Source organism: Corvus cornix, chromosome 4 (genome assembly GCF_000738735.6).
Source record: "Corvus cornix cornix isolate S_Up_H32 chromosome 4, ASM73873v5, whole genome shotgun sequence".
NCBI classification, from domain to species: domain Eukaryota; kingdom Metazoa; phylum Chordata; class Aves; order Passeriformes; family Corvidae; genus Corvus; species Corvus cornix.
Genome location: NC_046334.1, coordinates 53,068,069 through 53,090,587, shown reverse-complemented (window position 1 = coordinate 53,090,587; position 22,519 = coordinate 53,068,069). Strand labels below are relative to the sequence as shown.

The following is a 22,519-nucleotide window of genomic DNA, read 5'->3' as shown; positions in this document are numbered from 1 at the left end:
TATTTTAGTCTATTAACCTAATTCTTCTGCTTAGAGAACCATATTGGTATAATGTAAAATTGTGTCAAAAAATCCCCTTTACTGTTAGTGATAAATAGACCCAGAGAATAGAGAATATTATTAATAACTCCAGATAGACAACTATATTGCATTCCTCTTTTGTGTATAATCAATCTGCATATGTTGTGCCTAGATCAACAGTTTGAAAGTTCAAAGATCTTTTTTTCATTCAGGAAAAGATTTATATGTTTGGGGGGGTTTTATTTTCATTTATCAGTGGCACCCTTCTACATAAACCACCTTAGTTTTCCTTAGACTTCTGGTTAAACTTCTCCATTTATGGAAGGTTAAAGTCTCTTAAATCCCATCTTATTCACAGAACATGAAATATTCCCTATTGATGTCTTTTTGTCTCTTTTGTTTCTTTAGATTAAAATGACAATTAATTATTTAAATAATTAAAATTTTTAAGAGTAAGGAAAAATAAAATTCTTCCACTCCTCATACAAAACAAAAGACTACAGGTAAGATGAAAATAAGTTTGTGGAGGAAACAGTAGAAGAGATATTTTTCAAGACTTTCACAAAGTTGTGGAAATGTGTCTTCGCTACTGCTTTGTTATAGTGTGTTCTAAAAGCAACACACATTGCTTTGACATCAGCCAGACAAAGAAAGCTCATGAGACAGCTGATCACTATTTTATTTAAGGGTCAAAAATTGTAGAGATACCACCAACAAGAACTCAATTCAAATGCAAATTCACAAGTCCGAAGAGGTTTTGGGATAAGAATCTATAGCATATTTTTTTGTTAGAACAGCAATCCATTTTTATTTCTCTTTTTAGTGTTAGGAGTATGATTTGGATCTGTCAGTAAAAGTATTATGAAAAGGAAAATGGTACCTTATTTTAAAAATAGAAATTCAAACATCTGCTAAGTAATTTTTTATTGTTGGATCATATCTTTATTTATGTATGTGCATTTATGAATTAACTTCTTTATACTATTATACACCAGCAGCAGTATCAAAATCAGTTTGGGGTTTCAACCGAACTAATTTTTTTTTCGCTAAAGAAATACAGATATCCAAAGTGTGTCAACACATGGCTTAAAGATACACTGTTGATAATGATTTCCCTAGAGGTTATATTATCTGGTTAAAAAAAAAGATAAACCAAACTATCTACCGCATTCTAATGGACAGAGGTCAGTGTAACATCTGCCCTGTCTATTTTCAAATTGTTTCTGAATTCATGCACAGTATTTCTCGGTCCCAAAAGTTGTTTGAGCATAAAATTGCAGTACCAACGAATTGAATCTTCTCTCTTTTTTTTTCAACTGATATTGTGGCAAATTGCTTTCCAACTGCAAAAGCAGATTATTTAAGGTTTTTTTCCTAGCTTTGTTAGGAGTGAATAAAGTGGCCAGACACTGAGTACATTACAGTGACCTTGCTATTAAAAGTCAGTGATAATGAGCAATTTATGAAGTATGATACCTATGCCCTACTATCAAAAGTAGTATTATCCAATGGATTTTTCAATTTGTACAGCAGCTTTTTTTGCTCCTTTTCCAGTTTTATTTTGTTGGTGGCACTAGCTTTTGAAGCCACCCTAACTTTTAATCCTCTTTTATAGCTGGAATCAAGTAGTAGTCAGCTTGCCTGTCAACTTCGTTCTATTCCTATAAGAGAACCTTTGAGAAACAAAGAACTCTGGACTCAGCACAAGTTCCTGTCTGCAAACCTGCAGGCTGCAACAAACTAAGTATATACCTATCTGAATTTCATTTTGCAGACACTGGAAAAAATTTTGAGTAACTGGAACCAGAACAGAAGCTTGCTACTATAATGAATTTTATTTGATAACTTGTTACATTAATAACTTGTTACTTTGTGATTTTGGTCCTTTTTATTTTCTTCTATGCTTTACTAACCTCCTAAGTGAGTTTGGAGACTGAACAAGTTGCTGATCATACCATGTTAGAATTTTTAAATATACATGAAGAGAGAAAAAAGAGAAAATCACTTAACCATTGGGTGGTGTGAGATAACTGTATATAAAAACTAGTAATACTGTGCTGCTTTGAAAGACATCACTGTTTTCAGCACATATCCAAAGCACAGCCCCATAATAGCTACCACAAGGAAAACCAACTCTATCCCAGACAAAACCAGAAAATATGACCATATTCTATCACATTTGATTATATTTGTTATTGTGTATCATATTTGATACCGTGACTAAGCACTTGTAAAGCCCCAAAAAACTTGCTGAACAAGACTTTTAAAGCAGCTTATGGGTGTTCATGTACTCTGAGTTAGACACACTGGAGAAATACTGACAAAATATTCTAAAGAGGTCAAAACAACAAAAAGAACTCCACTGGCAACCTCAGAAAATCAGAGAATTTTGGCAAAGGTTTAGAGAAGCATTCAATCAACATAAAACACTTCCCAAAATATTAACTTATCCCATTCAACTTAGCAAACTCCAGGCCCATTTGATTTTACATTACTCAAAAATTTCAAGAGAGAATTGGAGGAAGAAAGAAAAGATATAGAAAAGGGCACATATAACTACCAGCTCCTGGGTTCCAGCAGTGTTCAGTGGATAGAAATTCCAAGAAGAGGTAGTGTAAAAACATGTGCTTGCCTTGTGCTCAGCTTTAAGTACCCCTTGGCCTTCCTGAGTCCATCCCTCAGGTAGGAATTCCTGCCTAATTTGGCCACTCAAGAGCTGGGTTAGGGGCTCCAGAAGCAGGTGTAGAGCATTGCCTCTGGTGTGCCAGGGATTGACAGGCACTGCTGGGCTGGGATACAGGTTCTAGGGAGGGGGAGTGCAGAGCAAGCCGCTGCCTCGTCAGGGAAAGGCCTGACTTGCCTCTTCCCCCACACACATGCACCCCAAAATATCTTGAGATATCAATCTTTACAGTCTCTCACAGCACTCGGACAGTTTGCTCAAAGAGTCTCTGGAGTCTCCATCCCTGGAGATTTACAGAAGCTGTCTCACCATAGTCCTGAGCAAATGGTTTTTAGTGACCTAACCTGGGTAGGGGAGTTGGATGAGATGACCTTCAGAGGTCCCTTCCAGCCGCAACTGATGCTGTTATTGGAATGGAAAATTTGAGAACTGTACTATATACACTGCATATCTGCAGAAATCATATCTCATGTTCTTCTGTTGTCATTCAGTCTATGAGGACTTCAGCAACGACTTCCAGACACTTCCACAGTGAAAATATTAGCTAAGGCAGACAAATGCAGACTCAGCTGACTAAGCTGCTACAGATTAACTCCAGTAGGCAGCTCAGCCCCACATATAGCCACTCATTCCCTGCCCTGCACTGGAAAAGTGGACAAGGGTTCAGAAACCACTTCTTGGAGGTACTTATATGTAAAATTATATAATTTTAAATATATAGCAGTGACTTTTGTTATAAAATGAACAAGGTATGTCTCATAGATAGAGTAACTGTCAGTAACAGAAATTAAAATACCAGCAAATTAAAAAATATTTAAAGAAGGCATCACTGAACATATGATGAGGGAGGGAATTTTTTCTTTTTTTGTCCTGAAGATAAGTAAAACTAAAAGTTGCAATAAATACCTTATGTTAAAACAGATCTCATCTAGAAATGTGCAGCATTTCTGAAAACCAGTGAAAATTTTTGGAGCCAAGGGATTCAATGTATTTTTGTTTTATTGCTTTTATTTCTCCTTTTACTGGCAAGTAAATGTATATTCTGCTGTCACTAGCATGGTGTGAGGAATGTTAAACATTAGAGATGAATAGAAAACTGAATTGTATCGCTGCTGTATTCAGTTGTTTTGTGATTATATCGAGTTAGATTTTATATTATATATATATATTATATATATTTTTATATAAGAATTCATATTTTAAGGTAAGAAGAGGTGGTTTTATAAATCAATTCTTTTGTATAAGCAATAATAATTAAATAAAATCTTAAGTATTATTCTATTTAAACTAAGCTTCACTTACCCTTTACATTTTTCTCTATATTCTTTATTTACCTATCAAGAAAATTTTCCCTCCTTTTCCACCGTTCTGGTGCAATGACTGAAGAAGTGTTAGGAACACCAAAGTCCTTAAAGGCAGGTGGGGTTTTTTATTCCAAATGCCAGAAGAAATAATGTTCTTTAGCATGGATGTACAAGTGTACAATAGATGTACATAGATATAAAAATAAGGGAAAGAGGCTCTCTGCAGCCTGCACCAGTCTCTACACAGAATCTAATGGTAATCAATATACTTTACCGTAACAATGGCATAGGAGGAAATGCAACTATACCTACGAAGTTGTTTCTACTTCATTTTTAAAATCATGCTGTGTTGCCAAAATATAATGTATATATAGGTCTGTATTACAGATTTCAGTCACCCTATGTTGAGACTTCATAACTTCTCCATACTTCACATCTTACTCCATAGTATGTCTGCCTCTAGAATATACATCTTTTTGTGACATTTTGCACTCATGGTGTGAGAATTGAAACACTGGTGTTCTCACCCTGAGAAACTGAGCCATACACAAGCATATTTAAATGAAGTACATTATTCTTATTATCAAAGAATGAAGTATTAGGAGAATTTTCATTGGAACAATTACTTCCATGACAACAAGAACATCATAAAGATTTTAAGCAGGACTGTTGGTACCACCTATTATTAAGGTTGGTCAGTGGTTCATATTTTCATTTGATTATAACTTTGCTTAGGTTCAATGGTCTGAACTTACATTTTCCATGCTGAATGAACAACTCAGGATGGAATGATTTGCCCTTTTTTGCATTTCTGCCATAAATGTTCAATCAAACAGATCTGCTATTCCCAAGAAAGTGTCTAAAGAAAATTAGGAAAAATTCAATACTATTTCCTTGTACAAAAATCTGCAATGCTACACATTTTGGAAAAGAGATTTTTATAAAGTCTGTCAAGAATGTTTCTGTTGTTATCCCATTAAAATCTTCAAATCTGCTCAAGGTATAAGACTCTAAAAAGATTTCACTACACAACGGATAACAATAAGCAATATAGAATTGACCAAATCATTCCTCAGAAAACTATTGCCTGGAACTCCTGATAGCCTTATTGGTACTAAATTCAGGAAGTTCACTTTCTTAGGCCCTTTTTCATAAGAAGGCACATGAGACTAAAAAAACTGAAAGAGAAAAGGTCAGTAGGTGGACAGAATGCAAAAACTTTGAACTTGTGATAGTAAACAGAAGTGACAAGGAAAGATCTGAGAGTAAACAGAACAAACGAAATTGGGATGACTGGTGAGGAGTCAATGTATTTGTATGTAAGTGACAACACAGAGAGCCTAGGTGAAAGAATGAAGGGAATGAGTGAATTAAGATGAGCTGGAGGAGAGAACTGGTAGAAGGGAGAAAGGTTAATGACCAAATTATGAAAGGGAAAAACTGTGACTCTCTACTCCTTGAATTATCCATGAAAGTCAAAGAGATGTTTATTCACATTTTGTTGATGAAACACTCATTCTAAGACTAGGAAGACTGTGATTTCTACAGTTCTATGATGAACTGAATTATCTGACAGTCCATTGCATGTGTATGCCATTGCATGTCGAGAGACTGAGGTTGAATATTAGGAAAATTTTTCCACTGAAAGAGTGGTTAAATATTGGAAAAATATCCCCATGGAAGGGGTGGAATAACCATCCCTGGAGTAGATGTGGCACTTCATGACACACTTCAATGCAGCTGACGATCTTCAAGGTCTTTTCCAACCTTAATGATTCTATGATTATATATTCTGTCTATAAGGGATGGCTGAACAACAGAGGAGGCTACTTGCCCAGGTTTCTGCCTTGCTAGCTAAAAGGAATGCTTACGGGAAAGGGAAGACTGCTCTCTTAGGCTGAGCATCTGGTCAGGTTGAAAAATATCGTTTGAGGCAGGCACTGAGGGGTGGCCTATAGGATGAGGGAGATGGAGACCGTGTTTGAAACAAAGGGCTTGCTGTTAGGTAGAAACAAAAGCCAAACTTGTGCAAGATAAATTTTTTTAAAGACCTAGGGAGAATCTATGGGGTTTTCTGACCCAGAACACAGGGAGTTCTCTGATTCAAAAGCAAAGCTAGAAAAAAGGAGATGGTGGAGGAAAAGGAGAATTGTTTAAAGCCTCAGGTAATTTTGATGTTTGAAACAGACAACATCTGATTTTTTTACAAAAAGGATTACCTTGTTTCTGTTTATGTGTTTTCTAAATAATCCATCTTTAAAGACTGAGAGCCTTTAATGTCTTTCGGTGTACTCTTTAAAAAAAAGGAAAATGGAGAGCTACTTCCCTCAAGATTTTCCTCAAGCTGAGTTTGTCAGAGTCCAGACATGCAAAAATTTTGTGATACAAAGTAGAACATTTGAATCATACCATTTACACAACTTTTTTCATGCAACAAGTTTTGACTTCATCCTTTTCTGGGAGTACAATTAATGCCATGAATGGCTACCAGCTGAACTACAGAATGTGTGCAGCTACATTTGAAGATACTGGGAACAGTAGCCCAAACTGAAGGGCTAAGTACTCTGAGAATGACTTTCCAGGTATTCAAACCAATCTTTGATTTATCTGATAATGCATCTCAATGTTTCAGTCACAAAATGAGGATAATTCTACCTCTTCAGTTCTCCAACCCATTTTGAAAATAAATTCAATGTTCTGTTGTGAGGCAATGAAATACCATGAAGTCATGGGAAGTATAACAGATGATGTTATGATTACCAAGCTTGTTAACAAAACAAATCAAAGCAGGTTTCCGCTAGTGTGAATTGAATAAAACATGGGCATTACATTGAGTAATGCTCTGCTCAAAGCATTGCATATGAGCTCTTTCATGAAGAAGGCAAAAACACAAGAGGGAACAACAGAACAAGAAAAACAGGACAAGAACAGAGGTCTCCTTCTTTCTAACTGATAATTTTCACCACAAGATGAAACCCACACATTTTACATTCAAAATGTAGAGTTAGCTTCAAGTGCCAGCTACCTGAAAATTTCATCCCTCAGTGAATGCTAATAATCTATATTCCATGGTTACTAGAGTATAGTAATTAGAGTTGTAGCTTTAATCTTATGCTCCAGATAAATTTCATTAACAGAAGTATATTATTCCATTAATATATTTCAGAATTCCAAGAAAAGCAGAAATATGCATTCTCTACTGTTCAGTTGATATTACGTACCGACCTGGTCAAACAGAGAGGCTTTCCAGAATGGACCTAAATAAGAATCAAATGTCACTGTTGAATGGCATGGGGGAGTGGAAAGCTGTCAGCAACAGTTATTTATTTCTACATACAGTAAATTATGGCACCTAGCATATTTTAAGACAAATTGAGACAAAACGAAACTAGGCATGACCTCTATGATTTCTTTTCTTATCAACTTCTTATGGCAGTGTAACTTAGAAAAATAAAATCTTTGTATTTTTGTTAAAAAACAAGGTTGGGGGTGATATGTGTACCTTCATTTCATGTTTCCATTCTTTTTCCAAGGGAGATTTAGAGGTTTTTTATTTATACAAGGAATTATATACTTTAGATGAATGATATTCTTATGGTACTCATTCCTTACTTTAATTTCTGTTTGATTTCCCCTAGGCAGAACTTTGTTTGTATATTTATCTGAATTTTAAACAATATTCGAATACAGCTTTCAAAAAAGTTCTTTGTCACTCATTTCATGTCTTGCTCATAGTTACAATATTCTTTCTCAAACAGTTGCAGTATATGTAATCCTAAAATCTGCTTTAATCCCTGAAAGAAGCTTGTTGGAGTTTATCAGTGTGGATTTGGAAGATATGTATAACCAACTCTACACATGATTAGAATCTGGATCTGTAGACTTACTAAACCACCTGACTCCCCCACCTTGAGCAAAAAGCATTTTTAGCTCTGTGGCAAAACATGCAGCATCAGAGCCTTACTTAGAAAAACTTAAATCCTTCTACTTTCTGAGAAAACTGTATCATTTTCTTCATACTTACATGTATGCTACATGTGCCTGCTGTGGTAACCTGCCTTTTTTTCAGTGAATTGTCATAATCACTCACAAGCTGTAGAGATACAGACATTTAAAACAGAGGTCATAGTATGATTAAAATAATCTGACATTTCATAGCATCTTAAACTGCTTTCAGTAGTGAATTATAATCTATGATTTTAAATATAATATCAAATTAATTCTATGGATGAACATAAAATCTAGAAAATATTTGCATTTTTAACCTCTTTATTCTGTTGTGCAAGCCCCAGAATAAATGTGAGAGGTACAAGATTCTCTCTGTATCTTCTTGATACAAGAAATTTTTTTTGCTGTGCTTCTGGCATTCAGATTGAATCAAACTTGCATATGATATCATTTTGAATAATGTTAAAATGCAAGTAAAAGTGGAAACAATATTGTTACACTATTGCTAACTTTGCAGGCACAGAAAAAATTCTACAGAAGTGCCTTGGTAACTAATTAGTTTTAGCTACTTGATATCAGTAAGGCTTTCTACACAAAGAATAAGTGCATATAAATTATGTATAATTATTTTACAATAGATGCACTATGTCTATATGAAGTCCAGGTTCAGTTTGTAAATCACTGTATGTGCAGAAAATATTTTTCATGAATGCTTTGCAGCCCCTAGTAATGCAATTAACTAATTACTGGGAGCAATTAGTTAGAGATGTAAATATGTACTACTTTGTGAAGTTTGTTTACCCTTATAAATATTAAATCACATAAACAAAGTTCTATCTTCAGGCTAACTTCAATACATTAAAAGAAAATTCAGAGCCAGTTTAGAGACCTCTTGTGCTGTTTCATTGCTTTTAGATATTTTAGGCCGTAGTATAAAATATTTTTATTATAGAGTGAACAGTGGCAGAGCTAAAAATATGCTAATGTTCATTACTTATATTATATACTTTGTAAATTTGTTTCAATATTTTGTTTCAATAACTTCCACTGAAATATTTTGAGCTACAACTGAAACTGACTTAAACCTCACGATATATTGAGCAAAACTACTCAGTGCTATGTGATGCTACATTTTCTCTTTACATATTTTCACAGTGTGTTTTTATGATTAGAGTGAATTGAATAGATTAAAATTGAATAATGCAAGAGTAGAAAATCTTAGGATTAAAGTTATGGAACTGAAAAAAATTTATTTGATTGATTGATTGATTGATTGACTCTGAAGAGTTGGATAGCAAATGTTTTCTGTTTCACGAAAGTTAGGGTTAGGAGAGACAGAGATTTCAGAGAAGGAAGAATTTAAAGCATAATTGGGTTCTTCTAACTAAGATATAACAAAAAAAAGAATAAATTACTAAAAAGAACCCCAACAAAACAAAACAATTTCTTTTAATTCAATAAGGAATTAATTAAAGTATAAGAATGTGCTAATACTTAGGCCCAGCACTTGAGAAACAGCTGAATTCTTTACTTTGATATGGAGGATTTGGAAGACATTTTGGAGCGCAGGGGTGTATCATATAGTCATCCGTAATTAAAAAAAATGCACATGATCCTTTATTATTTATTATAAAACACAGGTTCTACTTGTGAAACAGCAACAGTAATAATTTACAAATGCAACAAAGCTCATGTGTCATTCAAAAACACATTAAAAACATCTGTTGATTCACAAGACACACCTTCTGAACACTCTGTTCATTGGCCTGTCTGTATTTTGTCCGTGATCTTGTCCAAGACATCTAATTTCTTTAAATTTCCACTTTGCAGATGTAAAAAATTAAGTCAAAATATATCTAGGTATTTAATATTTCATGTATCCATCGGGGTACGGGAGATGCACAGAAGCAGATCTGACGGGAACAGTTTATTTCACTAATATTAACAAAATTTATGTTTTAAAATATGCTTTATGTCTAATCTGCTTAGAAAATTTTAGAGTGGGCATGACAGAACTATTGGAAAAATATTTTTAGTGGGGAAGTTATACTTGTTAATGAGTCTGCACTTAAAAAATAACTTTGTAATGGTACTTTCCGTGTGGAAACCCACTTCCCCCACAACAAAAACCCCCAACTAAAACAAAACCTCGAACCAAAACCCAACCATCAAAACCATAATGACTCTGTTTACATTTTAGATGAGCTGGTAGCCACCATGCATGCCAGAAGATATAAAACCAGGTATTTTTATATTTTATAAGGCATTCTAAGTCTAATGTAATCTCTAGAAATCTGTCAAATTTCATTACATTTTTCCTTCTCTCTTCTTTCTGAAGTCCGCACATTCAAATTTTCTGCCTAAATTAACAGAACACTGATATTTTCAGTTCCCTGACTAAGTCTCTAAAGGAAAGGCTGTTACAGCTACAAATATAATAGTATTTGCAAGCTCCACTGTATTTTTATTTGCACCTCATTCACAGTGTAAACTCTGAAACTCCACTTTTTAAATCCCTCTTACATACATCTGATGTTGCATTTATTTTAGGTAATCAAATGCCATTATATGGGTTGAAAACAAAAAATCTACTTTCATATCTAAGTAACAACATTCCACAAAATATCACTTAAATATAAGACCAAGTAAAAGGATACTGAAAAGCAGAATTAACCTTGAGAAGTGCGGTTATCATTCAGTAATAAGATGAACTAATAGATTAGAGGGTTTCCAGGGTTTCCAAATTTCCTGTCTCTTTCAGGTTCTTGAAACTGAATGAGCAGAGTCTGGATGTCTTTTGGCTGTGATATCCTAAGGACGAAGACTGCATACCCCTTGAAAGTGAAGTCCTGAATTACTGTTTATTTAGAGATTCAAAGAGTAGCTGAGCTCACACAGCTTTATTGAATGGACAATCCATTCTACCTTTATCTAAGGGACTGAGGGAATGAATAAACAGAATGAAAATAGGAACCTTCCTAAAGCATAGAAAAGAGTTTCTGGGAAACTGAAATATTAGTATACTCATTTACTAGCTTGATACATATTTTACAATACTACGGTAGCTTAAGTTTCACCTGTGTGAAATACACTGCACTCCTGCAGCAACAATTCATGATATGGGACTTAACATTTTAAGTATATGCCAACTTTAAGTATATACCAACTAATGTGTTATGAAACTGCTCCGCAATACATGAGATGTCTCCACAATACACTTATCAGAGATTGTTTCATATGCTGTTGCTTTCCAAGCAAGTGGCTGAGTTTACCAAGGAGAAAGATCTTAGCAAATGGAGAAAGACCATATGACACATATGTACTGGTACAGACCTAGATATGCAGCCACATGTCTGCAACATATCTGCAGTTACTTTCCAGCAGATCTTCCTCGCTCTCCAGTACTGCTATTTAAATATCCTACTTGGATAATGACAGCATACATTTATTTTTCTTTGTTATTATTACTGATACTTTTTCCTACCTCTAACATATATTATTTTACTTACAAAGGGAGGTGAAAGAAACAGCTGAATATCTTTTCCTCTAAGTCTGATGCAAATGATCCATTTGATTCTGTACAAATTTATCTTACCCATTATTAATACATACTGTTTTATTCTTCATGTGAATTTTACATCCAGCATTCTGTCATCATATTCCCTTGGGAGGTTATTGTTTTTCTTCTCCAACACCTTGATTTTACACATTCTCTAGCTCTAATTTTTGAATGCTTTTCTAGGGGGAGGATTGTATTGTATCACCACCATTCATTTTGCAAGTTCTGTTTTCTGCTTTACTGGACATTCAGCTTCTCAAAAAAGGCATAGTACAGAGAAAAGTTGAAAGTTTTACTATGCCTTGCACACCATTTCATGACTTTTTCTCTGCCTTTCTTCATGATCAATTAATACCAAGGAGTGGTCTCAAACCAAGGGATTGCAAAAAGAGTGCTCATCTATGTATTCAGTATAAGGCAGGTATTTAATTTCCTTTCTGAAGCAATCATAATTAACTATTCTCTATCACAGAAAAAAAAAAGAATTAGTTTCTAAATTTATGCTACCAAGTTAGAATTGCCTGTATTGCAAGCTTTAATTGTAAAAATCAGTATTATTACTCCCTTTTAGGTTTATATTCATTGGAAACATGACACGTGAAAAAAAAAGTGTCTTTTTTTATATCTGTGTTATTTAACAATGGAATGATAATTAAAAAAATTTAGAACTGAACTAGAAGCTGAACTACATTCATAAGAGGAAATAAACATTAATTTATCTATAATGAAAAGAAATTTGGTCTTGTATAAGACAGCACTACAAGAGAAAAAACCAATCAAAATACTGGACCCATAGAGCTCATAAGGGGTAGTAAAAATCAAGTGATTTTTCAGCAGCTCAAAACTATATTGACCTGAATTTTTCTGCTGAGGTAATTTATTCATTTTTGTTTTGCCTGCTAGAGCCAAATGCTTGTCGCTATATGTAGCCCTAGAGCCTGAAAGAATGCACAGCTCATGTAATACGGTAAGTGCTATCTCCAGTCAGGAAGTTCCTCCTGTGATATTTAAGTGCCAAAAAAAGATGATCTGCAAAGTGAAGACAAGTACATAGCATTCCTGAGTATCTGAAACTGCCAACAAGACAAATTGTTTTTATAGTAAGTGCCTAAGAAATGCATTAGTACCACTTCCACTTGGAAGCCAAAATGAATTGCAACATAAGAGCAAAACAGCACAATCTGTTGTAAAGCAAGCCTACGGCAGACAATGACGTTGGCACATGCAGCATAAAGGAGGATATGGAGGAAAGTTGTTCTGGATGTGGAGATATCTAATTCAGTACTACTAAAGTGAGATGCATCTGGGGCTTGGTTTAGTTTTACAAATAGACACACACAGAGGCGTCAAATCCTGCAAGTTGCATAGCAGAAGCCCAAGACCATATATTCTGAGCTTCTACCCTTTTCCTTATGCGACATATTTTCAAATGAATTGTCAGGATGCAAAAAATACATTCAGCTTCACTGGATAAATACCTTTGCTTGATTGATGTCTCCGGTAATGAGCTCAGTCCAGAAATGAATAATGCTAAACAATGAGAAAACATCTTGTTTGTCTTTGGTTTATGTCCCATCTACCTTTCACAGTGATTTTTTCTATGAATTATCATTCACAGTATTCCTGATATTTAACAGTTAATCAAAAGTGAAAATTTAAGGCATTATTTTTTAGATAACTTCCAACTATCTTCAGTTTTAACTGTCTGAAAAAAAGCCCTCAGTCAAAATGCTCTCTGTTTGTTTATGTATCTTTTTGCAAAGGCCCTAGATCACTTGGATAGATATCATTTATATAAATTCAATTAGCATTGATGCCTTTTCAACTGGTTTTGCTGACAGCTAAAAAGGATGCAATATTGTGTGTGTTTAGGTATCTTCAAAACTAAGGTGGTAGTAAGATAATTCAAGTTTCGCTCAATAAGTTTTTTTCATTAAAAAAAAAAAATCTGTTGAAGGATCAGGCCTTTTAGACAGTTTAATTAGTTTGTTTTCTCATTACAAGTTTATCACCCAACAGAGTTTTTTAAGAATTGGAAATCAGATTATAGACTTAGTCCCCTTTAATAACTTTGCATTCCTGTGTGAAAAAAAATCCAAAATAATCTGGAAGCAATTGTCTTCTAGACTTTTTCCTTTATAATTTGATCAATATTGTTAGTATTTCCACTAAAATAATGTTTGTGCTAGACTTTGACTTATATTAGCAAATTTATTATTTCTCTGAGCTTAAAGCAAAGTTCTTGCTCTGTTCACAGGCCCTAATTATGTAATTTATGCAAATTTTCATGAAAGGTCTTTCACAATATTCAACAGATGGTTCAGAATTTGAAAAAGAATTTAAAAATGAAGCAATAAACAGACACTTTCACTGTCATAGAGAAAAAAATGTTATATAACCATTCAATAAAACGTGGTAAAAAGCCCAGCTAAAACTTTTCAGTATGTCTCTATCTATATATCGAAGTGCACATTGCCAGGTCATATTGAGCTTCTCATCCACTGCTACCCTCAACTCTTTCTCCTCAGGGCTGCTCTTGATCCATTCTTCACGCAGCCCGTTACTCATACTTGGGATTGCCCTGACCCATGAAATCCATGAAGAGTGCACAAGCTCACCTCTCAAACCAGCCAAGGATGACATGTCCCTTCCCTTCAGCATGTTGACTGCACCAGACAACTTGGTGTTGCGTGCTGAGGGTGCACTCAATCCCACAGTCCATGTCACCAAGACATTAAACAGTGCCAGCCCCAAGACTGACTCCTGAGGAATACCACCCATGAGACTGGTCTCTACTTGGACATCAAGCCACTGACTGCAAGTCTTTCAGTGCATCCATCCAACCAATTCCTTATTCACCTCATATTCCATCTGTCAAATCCATGTTTCCAGTTTAGAGACATGGTTGTCATGTGGGACAGCGTTAAATGTTTTGCTCAAGTCCAAATAAATGACATCAGTTGCTCTTCCCATATTCACCAATGCCTTAACCATGTCATAGAAGATCACCAAATTCATCAGGCAAAATTTGCCCTTAGTGAAGACATCTTGGCTGTCATCAGTCACCTCCTTATTTTACACGTGCTTTATTACGCTTTCCAGGAGGATCTGCTTCATGATCTTTCCAGGCACGGAGATGAGACTGACACCGGTAGTTCCCTGGGTCTTCCTTTTATCCCTTTTATGGGGGGGATAAAGTTTCCTCTTTTCCAGTCAGTGGGAATTTCACTAGAGCACCAAAAATTCTCAAATATGACAGATATCAGCTCAGCTGCTTCATCCACTGCTCCCTCAGTACCCACAGATGCATCTCATCAGGTCCCATGGTTTCGCACACCTTTAGGTTCCTTAGGTGGTCTAACTTGGTCTTCTACAGTGGGAGATTCTTTGTTCTCCCAGTCCCTGACTTTATGTCCTGTGACTCAGGCAGCATGGCGGGGACATTTGCGATTGAAGACCAAGGCAGAAAAGTCATTGGATAACTCAGTCTTCTTCATCTCCTGGGTAATCCATTTCCTTCCAGAGAGGGTCCATATCATCCTTAATCTTCCTTTTATCGCCAACTTACCTATAGAAGCTTTTCTTGTTGCCCTGATATTCATGGGTGGGTTTAATTCCATTAGGGCTTTAGTGTTTGTATTCTGATCCCTGGCTGCCCAGTTAATCTCTCTGTATTCATTCCAGGCTATCTGTCCTTGATTCCACCCTCTGTAGTCTTCTTTTTTGTGTTTGAGTTTGACCTTGTTCATCCACACAGGCCTCCTGGTGTTTTTGCCTGACTTTGTCTTTGTTGGAATGCACCGCTCCTGAATGCACTGGGGAGCAGATCATAGAATATTAGCCAATAGATTGACTCTAGGCAGAAAGATATAACACACACATATATATATATAGGTATATAGATATATTTATATAACAAGAAGTTTTAGCTGGGCATTGTTTCTCATATATTATGAAATATATATTCTTTCACATGCATCTACACATATATTCATAATTAATGAATAAAACCCACTTTTTAAAAAAAAAATTAATGTATACTTTTTCATGGCTTCAAAGACAAGGGATTCTCAAAGTGTTATTAATTCTTCAAAATATTAGCATGAACACTAAAAGATATAGTCAGTCAATAGTGTGTGCAGGAAGTCTGTGCTGCAATTAGCATGTTTGCAGTACTAACTCCCTGATTTCGTTGCCTATATGTTCGGAGGTATTAAACTGGAAGGAAGCATACCAGAATACAGAGAAAGGGATAGTTTGCCCAAGGATCTTCATAGTTGTCTTGTCTGCCACCTAGTGTCAAGCTTGTTCATCATTCTGATGCTGTAGGGGGGGTTTAATATTTATTTGTTAGTTATGAATCAGCTGGGGGTTCACATTGGAAAAAACTTCTAAGATTCAAGATAACATTAAATGCAAAACAAAAAATATATTGGGCTTTGATCCAACATCTCCTGAAACTGATATTTCATATTACAAATGTAAATTATGAAAGCATAAAAGAGAAAGAGGTAAAAAACCCCAGCAAATACGATTGGTGGAAAAAAGGGGCTTATAGGCATATGAAAATCTAAGTAGCCTAATTTTTAGGCTGTTGAACACTCATAAATCTCATTAGCTTCACAAGATTTATGGAGAGCTTGTCTGTTTCAGAATAGGAGAAAATAATGATCTGTGAGAAAGACTTACATTGGAAGTTCTTATTTAGTAGCTTCTTATTTTATTTCAGGGCTAATCAGATCTGATTACTTTTAAACACATATTTTAACTGTTGCACGATGATTAAAATATCTCTTTCATGCTTGACTGCAAAAGTGGCAAAGAGGCCTTGATGGGTCTGGTCCTTATTCTTGTAACAAACATACATCCTTCATACTTACTATATATAATTACTTATTATATATAATCTGGTCTCACCTGTTAACTAACTATGAAGAGTTTTATATGTTATCAACTTACAGCCTAGGCACTGAGCTCTGCAATGTCTATGCTTCTGCCAGATTTAAAGGATCCTTTTCTCTTTTCTCTTGAAGCTTGTATTTTCTACCTTTCTTTTGTCCCACTCTAGTCTATAGAAAACTTTCTTGAAAACTTGTATATTGGGAAGTTCTGAAAAGCTGGGGAGAGAGCAGCATCTGTTGTCAGAAAATAGCCTGGGGTGTTCAGATGCAATGTCTAAAGCATTTTCTCTTCCTCTGCAGCAGGCAGCTGCAGAAACTGATCTTGGTCTGATAGAAGGTGCCCAATACAGAAAGCAGGATACATTTCTTTGACCAAAGATGAATGTCCCTTGGTTTGCACATACCAAAAGAGCAACCAACCATCTTCTGTTTTTCAAGTCATTCTAGTAAGTTCATGAAGAGATAAATTGAAAGTTAATCTTTTGTTATGATTTCTGACTAAGCAATCCAAAACTTCATTCCTACTTTTGTGAAAGTATCCTTTTCAAAAGACTGGGCTTCCACTGGTTATTTTTGGGTCAGAAAAACAAACTTTCTTTGTGCTTCCAATACACACCTCTTATGTTCTCAAACACAGAGTCAGCTGACTTCAGGACTTGGCACCTGCAAGGCTGCAAACAGTACGAGTAACCCAAGATTAGAATGTGCACCTTTCTGAAAACAAAATGTGATTTATTTCCATGCAGAAGGGGTATTCACTGACAAGAAAAAGAAAAACAAAGTTGTTGGGGTCTCCTCCCCCTGCCATGGAGCCCTGGGAGAGGGGCCCTGAGGGCACAGACACGGGGTTTCCCTGCCCCTGCTCAGCCTCGTTCCCATTGGTTGGTTTCTGTTCCCTGCGCGGGCAGAAGGACCCTTGGTCCCGTGACTGGAACAGTTCCTGGGCAGAGCTCCGGCCATGCGGCTGGAGAAATAAACATCTCTGAAACATCTACCAAGAATCTGTCCATATATATTTCCTTTCCACAGGACTCCTGGTTTGGTGCATTGTGTTACAGAATCCCTGCTGTAACACAAAGTGTGCGTACTCTTCTACCTATGCTTGGTAATTTTTTCACATCTAGATAAAGACACAGTTAGCCCTGCCTCCACTTTTGTCTGCAGTTAGACCCATTTTCTTGCTATGTTTCTCAGCTGTATCTGCCATCCACCTGACTGATTCCGACTAGACACTGACAACTCTTCCATGTGCCATCCTGCAGGGTAGAACAGTTACCTGAGTGAGCCTTTTGGTTTGGGTGGTGTTTTTAACTCCTATTAAAGAGGTTAAGTCATAGAGTCAGCTTTCCACATCAGTTACAGTGGCTTTCGTGTGCAGATAATTGTCAGTCTACTTCTCAGTCAATCCTTACAATGCTTTACATATTTGCAGATTTTCCACATTATGTATACAATGCCCTAGGAGAAGTAAATGATGGTAAAATAAAATATTATTTACCGTCAACAAGTGTGTGCTAACTGCTGATACAATTAACATCTGGCAGCAACGTTCCTGAGCTAAAATATTACATAATTTATTCTATTTTATTCAAAAGTTTTTCTCAAGAAAGAGAACTACAGCATAAATTGGACTAGTTCATTAATCTCAACTGTAGTTAAACAGTGATGATTCAATATAACCAGAAGGTAGTTATACATCTAGATAAATATAAAAACAATTAAAATAGTTAAACTTGTATGGTGGGAATAAATATTGTTTTGAGATTCTCTAAGCATGAAACATTGCCTCGCCAAAAAGATAAGATACAGAGCCAAACAATTTTCCTCTTGAAGGGAACCCACTACACCTCTTTTAGGAGATTTTATTGCTATCTGACTTGAATAAAATAACTTAAAATATTTAGTAAAAAGCAGAGGATATAATTATTTCATGTTTAAAAATAAACTAACCATGATACTGAATTAGTTCAAAAAGATCACATTCTACTACAATCTTAGTTTTTTCTTCTTACTTGACGATAATTACAGTTGTTATTGACTAGTAATAATTGGCACTAACAACAAAGTCAAAAGCAAGACTGAGATAAAGATTAAAACTATTTCTATTGAGTTGAAATGCAGGCAAAGCATTTATCTGTGTATTGTTAGAATCAAAGTGACTAAACCCTGGACTATTTACTTGTATAAGGAGAGAGTGACTTTTCCTATCCAAATTATAATAGTACTGCATTTCTGCAAATTTTAAAATCAAATTCTTCTCAATAAGAAAATAAATATACCCCTTAATTGAATGCATACAGGGTACATTTGTTTTAGAGTTCCCCTTCCCTTCCCTTCCCTTCCCTTCCCTTCCCTTCCCTTCCCTTCCCTTCCCTTCCCTTCCCTTCCCTTCCTTCCCTTCCCTTCCCTTCCCTTCCCTTCCCTTCCCTTCCCTGTATCCTTATCCTTATCCTTATCCTTATCCTTATCCTTATCCTTATTACTATTAATAAAAGGAAATAACTATAGGAAAAGGAAATGCATTAATGTTGTTTTAATGATTTGCCTTTAACCCAAGAAAGAAAGAAAGAAAATTCAAAGATAAGGCTTCCAATTAATCTTTAACTTGTAACTTAAAAGCACTGATTTCAAGCCTTACCAACATTGCAATTATGAAGGCACAGGGGGAATGTACTGTGGACATAGTCAAAGTTTTAATCCTAAATATGTCTGGCTCTTGTGAATTTCTCATAGCTTTAAAATTTAACATCATTTCTGTGTGTGTTATAAACATATGTGTTCTTGACCCACTTCAAAAAACAACCACAAGTGAAATACCATTTCCATTAATCATTCAAGAGCTTTGCAAGAAGATTGCATCTCAAGAGATGACTTTTCACTGAAGTTTACACTATTCGGATTGGTTTCATTATTTTTTACATATATTGAGTTGCAGCTGCTTGTTGTTCGGAGCATTGGTTTTAGAACTTATTCCCATCCTTTCCATCCAAATTCACACCTTGTCACTTAATATCCTGAAGAGAAAAAATTAATTTCTATGTAATTATAGTTTTGCCCTGCTGACAACTACAAAAATTCATTGTAAACTAGTACCTTGCGAATGAAATTCTATTTTCATCCTTTAATCACTATGTAATGAGACTACGAAGAAGATGTTTGTACTGTGTTGAAATAGTAAATAGATGTAATAATAATTTTTCACCCTTTTCATCAGATTTTTTTATTAATTTTTAATGGGAATATGGATCCACACTAGTGGCTCTCCTTGCAATACTAAAACCTAAGTTTATTATGTATTTGTAGAAATTACTTTTTCTATCCATAATATAATGTCATGCTATGTTGGAAATATTGTGTGACTGTTATTGGCACTAATAAGACAGTATCATTTAAAGAATCATTGTCAATTAATCCTTTAAATCCTATATCTGTGTATTAGACACTGAAATTTAGCATTGCTGCACCACAATTTCTTCATGGATCTAGTTCTAAAATCCATTACTCATGAGGAACATACTTAATTCAGTGTTGAGCATTTTAAAATCTGTAATTTCTGTTTACCTGTCTGTGCAATAAAAAGTATAAGGAGACTGAAAAATATCTGTAGTTGAATATTTGTGCTCACCCTTAGGAAGTTGCATGATCCTTGACACCTCAATATTTCTCAGACAAGGGAGATATCCTTGACTCTTGAGCAGAACAGTAATTTTGGGTTTTTACATAATAGAAAATTAGATAATAATCTACGCTGGTAAGAGCAGGTGAGGCAGAAAAATTTAAATTCAATATGGAAGATGCAAATTGTCAGGCATAAGTCTTTGCTACTGTGCTTGAACTAGTGAAGCTCAGTGCCGTCAGAAGGGTCTCTGAAATGATAGTTATTGCGACATTAGTTGAGTATAGTTCATAAGAAGTCCTTTTCAAAACCTACAGGAATGCTAGCATTATCCAGAATTAATGATTTTAGCTACTTCCTAGCTTAAGATATTTTACGATACTTATTAGTCTGCTAAATGATTACATTTTGATCCAAAATTTCCTTAGGAAATAAAGGGAGTCAATTTCTTTTTTTTTTTTTAACATAATTATTATGTATTTGTCAGCTCAACCAATTAACTCAGTTGGTGGTCATCCCCCTTGTTGAGAGAGCTCAGGTATCTTGTTCACTCAGACAAAAGTTTCTTCCTCTACACACACAACAAAGGATGTGGTGACCCAGATGGACTAATTACAAGAGCATGCAAGGATCCAGGTCTCAGGCTGCAGGGCGTGCCAGAGCCTGGCACTGCTCTCTGAGGGCAGCAGAAAGATCAGCTGTGAAAGATCAGATCAGATCAGAAAGATCAGATGCCATCAGGTCGACAATGTGCTCAGCCTAGTGGCAGAGATGAGAGATGAAGTGGAAAGACTAAAAGGTATTAGGGACTCTGAGGAAGAGATTTACTGGAGGAACTGCACTCTACCATGCCTTGGACAAATGCACCCACCATCCACTTCACAAGAAGCAATGGATCCCCCACCCTGTCACCCGCAGGCAAAAGAAGGGGGGACCTTAGAAATGGAGGGGAGGGAATGGAAGAAGTTTCTGATTGGGCTGGCAGGCAAATCCCCTGGAAGGGGAGCAAAATATGTGCATGAATGAACAAGGGACTCCTGTCATTACTCAAGCATAAGCAGGAAATACACAGAAGTTGAAAGCAGTCAGGCCGCCTGGAAATTTGGCAGGAGGTATTAGGCTTTAGGCAAAGATATAGATCCGAAAACAAATTCTGCCAAGTCTGGAAAAGTCATAAGCATGCAAGAATCACTCTTCATACAGCTGAGTGCTTGATAGTGTTTACCTAATAAGTTTCTGACTATTTTTCTTCTCAATAAATATGTCCTTATCACAGTTCCAAGTGTGATCAGGCTGTGCATACACCAAAATATGCAGGAAATTAACATCCAGCTCAGAGGTAGAAGGGAACAGGGGGATTTTTCCTGCTCTTGTCTGCTCTGGATTAAGCCCCAGTGCTTGAATTAAAAGATAAGAATCTGCTTCTCCTGTACCGTCCACATCACTGATAAAAAGAAAATTATGGAAGATTAACTCCTTTGATTCAAATATGGGGGGATTTGGCCTGGAGAAGACATTAGACTCCTACAAAGCCTTACAGAATTATTAATAGAGTCAGAAACAAATGACTTAGAATTCAGGGTAAGTTGACTCCTTGCTGGTCAACAGCAAAGTCCACACCCAGTTGCCCTCTCACTCTTCACCTCAGCAGGATATGGGAGAGAATCAGAAGGGATAAAAATGACAATAGCCTCATGGATCATGATAAAGACAATTTAATATTTGAAGAAAAGAAAGACAAACACACAAGTGGTTTAAAGACATTTACCACCTCCCATCAGCTGATCAGTTCCCAGGCAGTCCTCCAGCTATCTTTGAAAAACTACTCCCCCACAAGCTACTTTCATTGCTGAGCACAATGTCATTTGTTATCAATGTTCCTTTGGTTAGCTGGGGCCAGCTGCCCTGATATTGTCCTTTCCCAGCCTCTTGCCCACCCTCAGCCCACTCTCTGGGCAGGGCAGAGTGAGAAGCAGAGAGGTTCTTGACATTCTGTAAGCACTTATCAGCAATTACTAAAACATTGGTGTATTAATCAACAAAGTTTTGGACATAAAACTAAAACACAGCACCATATACGATACTATGAAAAAAATTGACTTCATCCTAACCCAACCTAGTAGAGAATTATACTGTTATGGCTGGAAACTGCTAAGAAGGAAAACCAGATCCAGGGAACAGAGACTGTAACACATTAAACAAAGAAGTTGTTCAATAAGCAGCCTGAATTTAGCTCACTTTTGTCTCTCAAGTGAATGATCTAAAAAATTATTCACTGCAAACCAATAGGGATTTTTTGCTTATTTTTTACAAAAAGATAATTATTTATTTACTTATTGGTTTTTCTGAATTAATCAAATGTTTCACAATTATATTTTAGTTAATTCACAACACCTATATGAGGAAATGAAAGAGTAAGAAGAGATGTTAGGTAATGAAAAGAAACACAGCATTTAAAAAAAAATCTATAAATTTTGGGTAATCAAA

General features: G+C 35.7%; 1 protein-coding gene across 1 annotated transcript in view; it reads right to left on the bottom strand.

Annotated features, from left to right (window-relative positions):
• Positions 1-9,550: 9,550 nt before the first annotated feature.
• The window catches only part of LOC120409958, a 44,469-nt gene continuing 31,500 nt past the window's right edge, over positions 9,551-22,519 (bottom strand). The window contains exon 3 of the mRNA XM_039551586.1: positions 9,551-15,330. Coding sequence (XP_039407520.1) covers positions 14,938-15,330 — 393 coding nt within the window. The 3' untranslated portion in view covers positions 9,551-14,937. The remainder of the gene's footprint in view (positions 15,331-22,519) is intronic.